This window comes from Rhinopithecus roxellana, chromosome 6 (assembly GCF_007565055.1).
Source record: "Rhinopithecus roxellana isolate Shanxi Qingling chromosome 6, ASM756505v1, whole genome shotgun sequence".
Classification (NCBI taxonomy): Eukaryota; Metazoa; Chordata; class Mammalia; order Primates; family Cercopithecidae; genus Rhinopithecus; species Rhinopithecus roxellana.
In genome coordinates this window covers 85608222-85621212 of record NC_044554.1, presented here as the reverse complement: position 1 = coordinate 85621212, position 12991 = coordinate 85608222, and the positions used below count along the sequence as shown (strand labels likewise).

General features: G+C 37.3%; 1 protein-coding gene across 1 annotated transcript in view; it reads right to left on the bottom strand.

Moving 5' to 3' along the window:
* Positions 1-11951, bottom strand: part of SPATA48 (spermatogenesis associated 48) — a 65248-nt gene extending 53297 nt beyond the window's left edge. The window contains exons 1-2 of the mRNA XM_010357497.2: positions 11202-11951; positions 2731-2828 (exon numbers count right to left, since the gene is read on the bottom strand). Of these exons, the coding sequence (XP_010355799.2) occupies positions 2731-2828; positions 11202-11754 (651 nt within the window). The 5' untranslated portion in view covers positions 11755-11951. The remainder of the gene's footprint in view (positions 1-2730; positions 2829-11201) is intronic.
* Positions 11952-12991: the final 1040 nt, after the last annotated feature.

The window sequence follows — 12991 nt, the reverse complement described above, 5'->3', positions numbered from 1 at the left end:
TGATCCTGCCTTGGCCTCCCAAAGTGCTAAGATTACAGGTGTGAGATATCACGCCCAGCCCCTCCCCCAGTCTTCTAATTTCCATTTGGTAATTTATAATTTTTTTACAAAAATTGTGAGCTTATTTTTTTTCTCCTTGAACATTTTATGCATATTCGCAATGTATGGACTCAATATGTGTCTGTTTCTGTTTTCTTTCATTTCTGCTGATACTCACAGTGTACTTTCTCCTTATGTGTTTGGATACTGTTAATTATGTGTTGAACATTACACTTTAAAAGTTTTTGGCTGGGCGTGGTGGCTCACGCCTGTAATCCCAGCACTTTGGGAGGCAGAGGCGGGTGGAACGGCGTCAGGAGATCGAGACCATCCTGGCTAACATGGTGAAACCCCGTCTCTACTGAAAATACAAAAAATTAGCCGGTTGTTGCTCCTGCAGTCCCAGCTACTAGGGAGGCTGAGGCAGGAGAATGGCATGAACCCAGGAGGCGGAGCTTGCAGTAAGCTGAGATCACGCCACTGCACTCCAGCCTGGGCGAAAGAGCGAGACTCTGTCTCAAAAAAAAAAAAAAGTTTCAATAAAAATACTTTGAGATTTAATAAGATAATATCTTCCTTCAAAGAAAAATGTTGTTTACTTCTGTCTGATTTCTGGAAATGAGAGCAGTCTAGGATCATCTTCATCCTAGTTCAGGACTGGAAGTTTTCTTGTTTACTTGGATTAAGCTAGGCTGCAGTCTGTTCAAGTGCTTTCTACTATTTACCTATCCTTACTTGTAGGATTCAGGCCTCCAGGTATTCAGCCCACAGTCACAGGTGTTTTTCATGGATCAACTCCAGCTTCTGATCTTTTACTCCTATGAGACCACCAAAAGTTCAAATCAAACTTTTGGTTGCCTCTTCAAAAATTGCAAATTCTTTCAGTATCAAAGTGGCCCTAAGTGCTAGGCTTAAATTTTAGAGCATCTATCCTCTTGTTGGCCTAGTAATTTCTCTCTACCTTATTAGAAAAAAGGAACATTAATCCAGTTGTTTTGCCATTGGAAATATTGGTCCATATTACTTAGCTTCCACTACTGGAAATAATACCTAGATTTATTCACTGCTATAAAAAGTCTAAACTTATTTTAAATTTAAATAAGTATGCTAATAAGCCTTTCCATGACAAGTTCCTACTTTCGAATTCTAGTTTTAAAATAGTTAAAGCATGGAATCTTGCCATAAATTTGTAGCATAGATTTTTTTAAAAAGGCAACGAGGTCTTCAATTTCTTGTAAGGTTCACTTTGATTTGCTCTCACAGGATTTGCCTACAGGACCAATGGATCTTTTGATAAGAGTTTCAAGATAGAATAATTAAAACTAATAAAAATTTTCATTACCCTTGCAATCACATTATGAATTTTGTCTAAATTCAGAATAGCCTAGAACAAACAAAATTGCCACTATTTCTAACACCATAATTTTCTTATGAAAGAAAAATGTGTAGGACAAAGAAAAACATAAAGTCCTACCATGTGTGTGACATCCTGAGTACAAGAGGCATTGAGGACACGTACTTTAAATGACTCATGCTCTTCGTTTCATGGCCATGTACTGTAGTACAGCTGTTAATAAGTGAGAGGTATGCCCCATTTCCTTTTGTGGTAAACTAGAAAGGGTTATTGTGAAGGAAAAGGTGAGAAAAAAAGAAATCAACATGGCACTATATGGGTAAATTCCCAGGCAGATGAATTTTAGAAGAAATACATATAGGAGTCACAGAAATGGAAATTGATTCTTTACAATGTATTCATGCTTTTACTGCTAATGAATATGGGTTTTTTTGAGGTAATAAAAATCTAAAATTAGATTGTGGTGATGGTTGCACAACTCTGTGAATATTCTAAGAACATTGAATTGCACACTTTAAGGGACTGAATTTTATGGTGCATGACATATATCTCAAAAAAGCTTTTTTAAAAAATGTTTTTATATCTTTGTGTATGTCTTAGGAGTCTTTAAGTATCTTAATTTAAATGCCAAGGATTTAGAGACTGTAAAATCTACACAGGAAGATGATTAGGAATATAATCCTTAAATTCTGAAAAATATTTACGTTAAAATTTTGGTTTTATATTTATTATCTGTCTTATCAAAAGTCAGTTACTCATCATCATTGGGCTTCTGTTTTCTCAAATGATATGAGAATAACAACACTACTGGTTAAGGAGCAGAGATTCAGACAGGGTTGTTGTTCAAGTGATATATTGTGGGAATGCCCTCAGGCCAAGGGGAGTGAAGACAGTAGAATAGGAGAAGAGAAAGAAGTTAGTGAGAATGCAGTCTCAGCTGGAGAGTAGCATTTATCTGTTGCCCTAGGAAGTCAGTCAGTCACTGACCAAAATTTGAAAGAGACAGCATGAGAAGGTGCAGTCGTCTAGTCTTGTGACTGTTAGCCTTTCAGTGGTCATCACTCATTGCTACTGGGAATAGACACACTTGCCAGTGAAGGGAGTCTGTGATGGGCACCAGCTGCATCTACTACTCACTCCTCCCCCATGGTATTGTAGGAATGATGCAAGGTAATGCATAATATACATTGACTGCAAGGGTCTGCACAATACCTGGAACATAAGAAGAACTATATACATAGTAGCTATTCGTCTAGGGCATACAATATCTAATAACTAAACAATGAAATAAACTAATTATGTATATTGTATGATAACACTCAGCAAGAAAATCTTACTGCACATGTTGCCTCCTCATCAAAGGTAAATATGTGACTTATTGAGCATCCTTCATGATGAGGTTGTAAAGGAGTAACTTTCATCGGGCTTGTCCAACCTGAAAACACAAAACAAGTGAATGGGATTTTGGTTAAAAACACAATAAAAGTTCTTTTTCAACAGAAATATTTACTGTTAGAAGCTAGACTGTGTGATTGTAATTCATTTTTTAATGGATTATTTAATAACTTTTCTGGATCTTTCAGCTGTGAGAACAGAATAGCTCTGGAATTTCTATGTGAGCCTAATTATAATAGTGCAGAATCACTTATTATTTCTTACTTATTATTGGAAGATACCTATTTGGTACTATACATCGATGTATGTGCACACAGACATGTTGAGGATGGTGGTGACACAAGGTGAGTCTGGTTATTATGCAGATAATTCATGTAATGATAGATTAGAAGTCCTAAAAAACTAACAGATATAAAAAGCAGCCTTCAAAAATATTTGGTACACTGTAATTGGAAGCTTTTATATAAAGATGAAAAACAGGGCTCCTGGTTTTGAGGTGTCCATAAGCAAATAGAAAGTACAAACATACAAGTAGATAATTTCAATATGGTGTGGCAATACAGCAATAGCTGAGCTCAGAGTGCTGTGGGGGTGCATAGGAAGGATACCTAAGAATACCTAGTCCAACCAGGTTGTTGGGGCTTAGGGACATCTCCCCAAAGATAACACCTGATCTAATCTTGACAATTAAGTAGAACTTGGATGAAAAAGGAGAAGTAGAGAAAGGGTAGTTGTTCCAGGAAGGGAAACAGTATGTGCAATGGTAGTCCTGCTCTGCGAGAGCCTATTAATATATATAGAAATTAAAAAATGTTAGGTATAGCACATTGTAAAATGGTAGATAGGAAATGGTAGAAGATAAGCAAAAGAAATAGTCCAAGGTCAGGGCATGAAAACCTCGGACTTAACCTGCAGATGAATTGCCCTTGAAAGGTTTTCATAAGATAGATTGATTACTTTGGTTTGGGCAGGTGACTAGCATAGTTGAAGGACTGCAGTGCCTCTAGTAGTTTCCATAGAGATCATTTCTCTTATCCCTTCGGGGCTTCTGACTTGGTCCTCTACCTCATAGCTTTGTTCCACGAATTAATCCAACTTGGCAAAATGTAAATTTAAAAGTTAAAATTTGAGATCAGGATGGACAGCACAGAGATGTTGAAGCAAGAGAGAGATGCATTGTGAGAGGTGCTTAGGGAAGGATAGGAGCTCCACAGTCATCTGTGGGTGTCACTCTGGTGGAGCTCTATCACAGATGCCACCTATCTAATATTATATATTGTATATATAAATATTATATATGGTCTTATATACTTACAAGTATATACATTATATATTACATATAATATATGCTTACAAGTATATATATTATATATATATGCTTACAAGTATATATATATATGCTTACAAGTATATATATTATATATATACTTACTTGCTTGGTTTCCAGAGTGACCTTCATGAGTTATTTGACCCATCTGAGCCTCATTTTCCTCAGCTTTAATGACTATTGCCAGCGTTATAAAAACTATAATTAATACAAAGAAATAAGCAAACTATGGCATGTAGTTTAAGTGCTCAACATGTTTATTAATTAACAATTAGTGTTTGTAATATCATTAGTATTTTTAGTACTAATGTAGTAATACTATTTTCATGATGATAATGATGATGATTGATGATAATTCAGTCAATATTTGACTGAGAAACTCGTGACAGAATCTGCAATGGGGATTTGTAAAGGAGGAATACAGAACAAGTGGATGCTGGATAGTCTGTGGGTTTAGAAGGGCCAGTTAGAGAGTAGAGTATCAGCGGACCTCAGTGCACCATTGTCGACTTTGAAGCTTGAGGCAATCACATGAGTAGGATATGGGTAGCTTCTAGGAGCAGACAGAGTCCCCTGGCTGACAGTGTATGAAGAAATAAACAGTTTAGATGGAAGAAACTGGATTCTGCAACAATCTGAATGTGCTTGGAAGCTGATTTTTCCCCAGACCCTCTAGATAAGAATCAAGATAATACCTTGATTTTGGCTTTATTTATTTATTTATTTGAGACAGAATCTCACTCTGTTGCCTAGGCTAGAGTGCAGTGGCACAATCTCTGCTCACTGCAACCTCCACCTCCTGGGTTCAAACAATTCTCCCACCTCAGCTTCCTGAGTAGCTGGGATTACAGGCACATGCCACCATGGCCAGATCATTTTTGTATTTTTAATAGAGATGGGGTTTCACCATGTTGGCCAGGCTGGTCTTGAACTCCTGACCTCAGATAATCCGCCTGCCTTGGCTTCCCAAAGTGCTGGGATTACAGGCATGAGCCACGGCCGTGTCCGGCCAATTTTGGCATTATTATTATCATAGATTCTAAACAGAAGACCCAGATGACATTCCCCAGACTTCTGATCCACAAAACTGTGATTGATGGGCTTCACTGTAAACGTTCCAGTTTGTGTCAATTTGCTACAGCAGCAAGAGAAAACTAATACAGACACAGAGGTGAGAGGACAAAGCAAAGGGAGGAAAGGAATGCTGAATCCCATGGTCATTTCGGTTTTAAGAACCATGAGGATGATTCTGCCTGTGACACAGCTGGACAAAGGAAACTCTCTAGAAGTCTATTGTGCCAAGAGCAACAGGATGGCATTTTGTGGTATCTATTTTATTTGGAGCCATTCAAACAACTGCTTTGAAAAAGCAGGGAAATAGGAAAATAATAAAACTTGAATTCTAACGTTAAGACAGATTAGAAGGACTCAGGACAATGAAGTACACCTCAGAGTCATCAAATTTAAGTCTAAGTATGAGGATATCCTTTCCTCCACTCTGTTTCAGTATCTACTATTTGAAAAGTGAACAATTCTAAAACCTAATGGCTTAAGTCAACCACTTATTCTCTCCCGGAATTCAGAAGAGAGTTGGGGGTGGTTCTTTCACGTGGTGTCAGTTTCAATAGCTGCAAAGGTTCAAAAATGGCCTCACCCACATGGCTGGCAAGTTGGTATTGACCATTAACTGGGGGTTTAGGTGGGCATACTAGCAAGTGTCTTGTATTTGTTTCTGTGGGCATAAGTTGGTCTTTCACAGGATAGTGACTGAGATCCCAGAGAAGACTCTGAAGAGGACTAATCCCAATGTGCAAGTGCTTATCAAGTCTCCATTTGCACAATACTTACTAACTTATAATTGGCCCAAGCCAGTCAAATGTCCAGGCCCAATGTCAATGTGGGAAGTAAACAGAGTTTATTGGCAAGAGTGGCAGGCACATGCAGGAACAGGGAGAATTGCTGAGGATCACTTTTGGACAAGCTACCATTCATCTCTTCTTCATACTCACCATCCCACTTCATCACTTTCATACCAAAAAGCAAATGTCAAGTCTTCTGTTAAGGAAAGCACTATAGTATTTTCCTTACTTCTTAGGAATTTAAAATGTTTAAAACCATGACCATATTTTTATTGTGAGAAGGATTCATATCTATAAAATGATATGAGTTTGAGGGCATCTGCCATGAACCCTATTTTCCCATAGGCCCTGTTATTTTTATTGTAAAATATCATAATATTGTGCTTTTAAGGAATGCAAAAACTATAATAGGAGAAAAATTCAAGAACCATTCTATGTATTTTGTCTTTTCTACATGTATTTTCTACCATCTACTGGTTATATACAGGTTTTCATAACACCTAAAATGCCCTTTGTTAATGGTCTTACTTGAGTTATCTTTCTTAATATAGCTAAAGTAGATCATGTTTGTTGATTTTTAAAAGGGCAGCTTTAGGTTTAGTTGTTTGTACATGTCACTTTTCTATTCTCTATTTTATTTATATGCACCAAATATCAGAGATTCAAAATACATGAAATAAACATTGACAGAATTGAAGAGAAAACTAGGCAGTGCTACAATAATTATTGGATACTTTAATATCCACTTTCAATAACAGAATGATCAGACAAAGATCCATAAGGAAATAGAGAACTTGAACAACACTATAAAACAATTTGACCTAACAGAACAATTCACCCAACAACAGCAGGATATGTATTTTTCTCAAGCGCACATGGGACATTCTCTAGAATAGAATATATTTTAGGCCACAAAACACTTCTTTATAAATTTAAAAGGTTAAAATCATACAGTGTCTTTTCCAGTCGAAATGAAATGAAACTAAAAATCAACAAAAGAAGGGAAACTGGAAAATTAACAGACATATAGAAATTAAACATGATGCCACGAAACAAAGGATCAAATAAGAAATCATAAAGGAAATGGGAAATTATCTTGAGAAAAACGATTTTTGTTTTTTGTTTTTTTTTTTTTTCAGACAGAGTCTTGCTCTGTCGCCCAGGCTGGAGTGCAGTGGTGTGATCTCGGCTCACTGCAAGCTCCGCCTCCCAGGTTCATGCCATTCTCCTGCCTCAGCCTCCCGAGTAGCTGGGAATACTGGCGCTCACCACCATGCCTGGCTAATTTTTTGTGTTTTTAGTAGAGATGGGGTTTCACCATATTAGCCAGGATGGTTTCGATCTCCTGACCTCGTGATCCACCCGCCTTTGTCTCCCAAAGTGCTGGGCTTACTGGCGTGAGCCACTGCGCTCAGCCGAAAAATGAAAATTTAAACAACAAAATTTATGGGGAATGACCTTAGCAAGATGGCAGAGTAGGAAACTCTGAACTTCCTCTCCCCAGTTAACAAACTGATTCAGCAACAATTCATGAACAAGTTGCCTTTGTGAGAAATACAGAAACGAACTGAAAGGCTCCTGCACCTCGACAGAATGCAAAACAGACGCACTGAAGCTGATATGGAGATTTGAGTCACCCTCTTGCAGATTCCCTGCCCCTGGTGCAGTACCAGACAATCAGGAAGAGATTTCCTAGCTCCCATATTTACTCAGGGTGTTCTCCCCTCGATTGGTTCCCATGTTTAGCACCCCAACTTTTCCAAGGGGGCTCCCCAGAGGACTGGCTTCTGGGCTTGCCAGTCCTGGAGCCCTGAGGGGTCTGGTACAATCTAATGATCCAAGAGTGAACAGAGATTGCATTCTGGACTGGTGGACAGCACAGACTCTCCCATATGCCCAACACAGAGTAAGCAGATTTTAAATAATCCTCGCTCTCAGCCCCTAGAAAAGGTTGATTCACTCATGTGTTCAGCACACCAACTTCTTGGTAGTTGCCTAAAGAACTAGGATTTATCTTACCAGTCCTGGAACTCTGATAAATTCAACATAGTTTAACCCCCTGGGAGAAGACAGAGAAAGCAGCCTGGGCTTGCAGATGCCACAGATCTAGATCTAGAGATAGTCATCACAGATCCAAGAGTTGATTCAGGACCCCAGCTTCTCTGGGGCTGCCCCAAAAAACAGTATCTGTCCTACCAATCATGAAACTCTGATGAATCTGGCACAGTCTAGTTGCCTATGAGATAATGGAAATGGGAGTTTGGGCTAGTAGACACCATAGCTCACCCCCTCCTCAGCATAGAGTAAGTGAACAAAAATCCCATCTCTCAGATTCCCCTGGGAAGGAAAACAGTTGGCAGAGGTTCCCAAATCTCTGGCCAGGCTGAAGGGTGAAGGTCTTCTCATTTTCAAAACCAGGTCATGAAGAATGGAAGAAGTGCCTATTTTGTCTAATGTGTGAACACCTCCACAGAGAGTCAAGGAAAATGAAGAATCAGGCAAAGATCCTCCAAACAAAGGAAGAAGATAGATTTTCAGAAACCAATCCTAATAAAATGGAGTTAAATAATGTACCCGACAGAAAACTGTCACAAAAAAATGTTCACCAAGGTCAAGAGAATCATAAATGCAGGAAGAGATAGACATCAATACAATAATAGTAGGATATTTTAGTACCTCACTTTTAATAATGAATACAACATCCAGACAGGAGATCGATAAGGACATAGAGTACTTGAATAAAACATAGGCCAAATAGACCTAATACACACAGAAAGTTTGGACATATGCTACAACATGGGTGAACCTGAAGGACATTATGGTAAGTGAAATAAGCCAATCACAAAGGACAAATAATACGTGATTTCACTTAAGTGAGGAAACTAAAGTAGTCAAAATCATAGATAACAGAAGATACAATGGTTGTTGCCAGGAGTTCATAACCCCTGGCAGGGAGGAAAATAGGGGGTTGTTTAATGGGTAAAGAGTTTCAGTTTTGCAAGATGAAGTGAATCCCAGAGATGGATGGTGGTGCACAGTATGAATATACTACTTAATACTAATTAACTATAAAGATGGTTGTGGTGAATGTCTGTATCACCCCAAATTCGTGTGTTGAAGCTTAACTTCCAATGTGATGTTATTTGGAGGTGAAGCCTTCGGGAGGTAATTAGCTTTAGATGAGGCAAAGAAGGTAAGACCTCCATGATGACATTAGTGTTAAGTAGAGGAAGGGAGACTAGAGCACTCTTTGAGGATGCAGGGAGAAAGAAGCCTTCTATAAACTAGAAAGAAGGTCTTCACCAGCAATCAAATATACCGATTCCTTGTTTCTTGGCTTCCTAGCCTCTAGAACTATGAGAAAAAATATCTGTTGTTTCAGCCACCCAGTCTTTGGTATTTTGTCATGCAATGTGACTTAATACAATGGTTTAAAAAAAGAAAGACATACAAAGTGGTATCAATATTGATATCAGGAGGCCAAAGTGGAGGACAATCAAGGAAGTGACAATAGACATGTTCTATTTCTTCTGTGATAACAAAGACTGGATCATCTACTGCAATGAGAGGCAGAGTTCTATAAAGGATTTGAATATAACTAGAATAAGTTTAGAAGAGTTAATTGGTAGATGATAAAAAGAGGCAACTGGATCAAGAAAGGAAGTGCTAAACTCAGTAAAAGGTCTACACAAGTTTGGAATGGGGCAAGAAGAAATCAGCAATATCATATTTTATGATCTTTCTTTGATATTTGTGAAAGTCCACTGAAGAGCATACCGGTGTGTGATGAAATTAATTCTGAAATGTCCGTCTTTATGAGAATGTATTAGAAATAATGTGTTTTTAGGTTTAAAACCTGAAAGTACTTATCATTTACAATTAATGATTGTTTCCAGGATGTACAAAGTCATTGAAAGCCTAGGACAAATTATATTGAACTCTGTCCCCAAATTGCAGGTATTACTTTTTGAAACTCTTAATAGCTAATAATAATAGCTACTATTAATGAAATGTTTTATCAGGTTTCAGGGATTCTGCTGAGCACTTTACAAGTGTTAATTCATTTGGTTCTTACAAATGTATAAAAGAAGTACTATTATTCCTAATTTATGTATGAAGAAACTGAAAATTTTGGACTTCTTACAATCTGACATTAATTCTTTATTTTAGGTATTTTTACATGAATTACATAAAATGGCCCTTACTATTATCTTATGAAGTTTTACTCTTAGGTGAGTTTTACAAGTGAGGCTACACAGGCATAAAGAGAATAGTAACTAGCCCTGGGTTGTACAGCAACTTAGTTTTTTGCCAGAGTTCAAGGCCAGATAGTCTGAGTATAAAGCCCGTTCTCTGAATTCCTCTGTTTCACTGATTCAGGTAGTGAAATACATGGGACAGATGAGCTCTATACTTGGTTCTGACTTGGTGGTGCAAAGTCTGTTAACACCATTTTAGCCCTATGTTAGCTTTGCTAAATCATTTCTTCAACCTATCATTTCTTGGAATAATGTTTAAAAGTCTTCTTCCTATAGCATCTGGCCCTTTCCTTTTCACAAGCTAAAAAATGTTGATCTTTTTACATTCCTGTCTGCCAGACAGCTTTTATACAGGAAATAGTACCTATGGCTTTCTTTTGGAGGTGTTTCTTATCATTTAGAAGAACTCCATTTACAGGAGTTCTTACAGAGAAACCACATGGTGCAGATATCAGTAAGGAGTCATCAATCCTGCCTCCGTGGCTGTGGAGCTATTTATGCAGTTTGCTTCATTTCAGCTTCTGTTCTTATTGGAACCAAAAAGTTTATGTTCAAGTACTTAAATTTTTCCCATTTTATTTCAATCCTTAAAACTAACTCTTTCATAATCATCAGTGAATTAATTCTTTCAAAGTAGAGAGACAGATAAGGAGAATTCTATAAAATTATCAAAGTGATACATAAATTCCCCTTTGGTAAAACAAGCTTATCCATATAGCTAGAATAAATAATGTTATATAATTTGTGTGAATCACTTAATGAATGTTCTTTTCTTAGAGAACAAATTTTCTTTTACAAATAAGTTTATAAAGTTTATCATTCCTTTCTTATAATCTGTAATTTAAAAATAAAACCTTTTTCACATCATTGTCATTTTGTAAATTTAACTGCCCAAATATTGAATCTTATGTCCATACTCTCTTCCCTCAAGTATTTAAAAAATATAAAGTTCATGTCACTTCATTTACCTCCAAGTCTTGCTCTGATAGAAATGTCCGGTACTTCCCTGGAATTCCATTTCCTGTTCTGTTGCAGTTCTTCTGATAGAATTTTTTGCCTTTTTATTGTTGTTTGAAATCCTGTGTCTGGTCTGGGAACTCGATGTTGAGGTTTCACATCACTAAAATCCACTAGGGTTGGTATGGTTCTGCCAATGCCAGGATTTAAATCAGCATCACCACCAGGACTCATAAACCCTGAACAGGAATCACCTAAGGTCACATCATCCCGAAGTGGAAATAATGGATAATGTGGCCCATATGGTGGGGGATAAGGATAATGTAAATGATAGTCTGGCAAAACTGAAGGGGGATAAGGGTGAAATTTAAGAAAAGCAGGGTTGCATTTCTTTTCAAATCTGCCATAGTTATGTCTGTTCTCAAGACCTTTCACAAAAGGCATGTTCATTTTTCTTAAGCGATCACAATAGTGTGGGTAATCTATATTCTCAACAGTTCCTGAAAGGATGGACCTTTTAGAGATACCTATCTTTCCAGGTGTGTCCTGAATCTCTACATCCATGGCCTTTCTCTTTAGAAGTTTTGATAACTATAAAGTATTTCTGATAATTCCTTCAAGTATATAAACTCTATTTCCAATAACTCAAGATCAGTGTTAAACTAGTATAAAATTGACTCAGCTTTCTAAATGTTGGCAGATAATTTTGCTTTTCTTTTTAAGGTAAATATTTTCCTCCACCAAAGGAAGACTAGGGCAATGAAGGAACAGGACAGAAGGAGAAAAAAGCAGAGCCCTTGTTGCTTGGCAACGGCTAGAACTCTTAACACATTGAACCATTTATTATGTATGTCATAATTTAATTCTTAAGAAAAACAAAAATAGCCTTGGTACTAATATTTCCATGATACTTTTCTCCCTGGTGCTCAGGAAAGCTGTGTTCATTTACTTATTTTAAAAATTTCCATAAGTTGGTATTTATGGGTATAAAATATATTTAAGGAGGGTAAATAAAGCAGTTAATTCAGTGACAATATATTTCCCAAAAGTATGTATGTGACTACAATTAAGTATTTATAGATATAACACTTGCTATCTAAATAAATGTAAATATAAATGCACTGCAAAATACAAACATTACTAAAGTTAAATTGGTATATCTAATTTTCTTTTTTTGAGACGGAGTCTCGCTCTGTTGCCCAGGCTGGACTGCAGTGGCGCGATCTCGGCTCACTGCAAGCTCCGCCTCCTGGGTTGATGTCAATATCCTGCCTCAGCCTCCTGAGCAGCTGGGACTACAGGCGCCTACCACCACGCCTGGCTAATTTTTTGTATTTTTAGTAGAGACTGGTTTCACCGTGTTAGCCAGGATGGTCTTGATCTCCTGACCTTGTGATCTGCCCACCTCAGCCTCCCAAAGTGCTGGGATTACATGCGTGAGCCACCGCGCCCAGCCCCAGTATATCTAATTTTTAAGAAAAACAGAAAATTATATAGAAAGTACAGGTACATATTTACATGCCCTAAATTGTCTTTACTTCCCTTAAATTTACCATAGTGTCCAGAGTAAGAACAGTAAGAGTTTTAAATTCATTTTAGGAAACCACAATGGGTGTCAGTTAACTGTCTACACACACAATATCATTTAAATCACTAATATATTGGTTCATTTAAAATATCTGGATAATTTCATCTTGCATGAACTACTACAAGAGGAAATCCAAATATTAGAATTTGGGGTAAAAGTTCACATCATCCTTACTGCAGCAAAAATGTTAGAACAGGCAAGATTCTAGCTTTG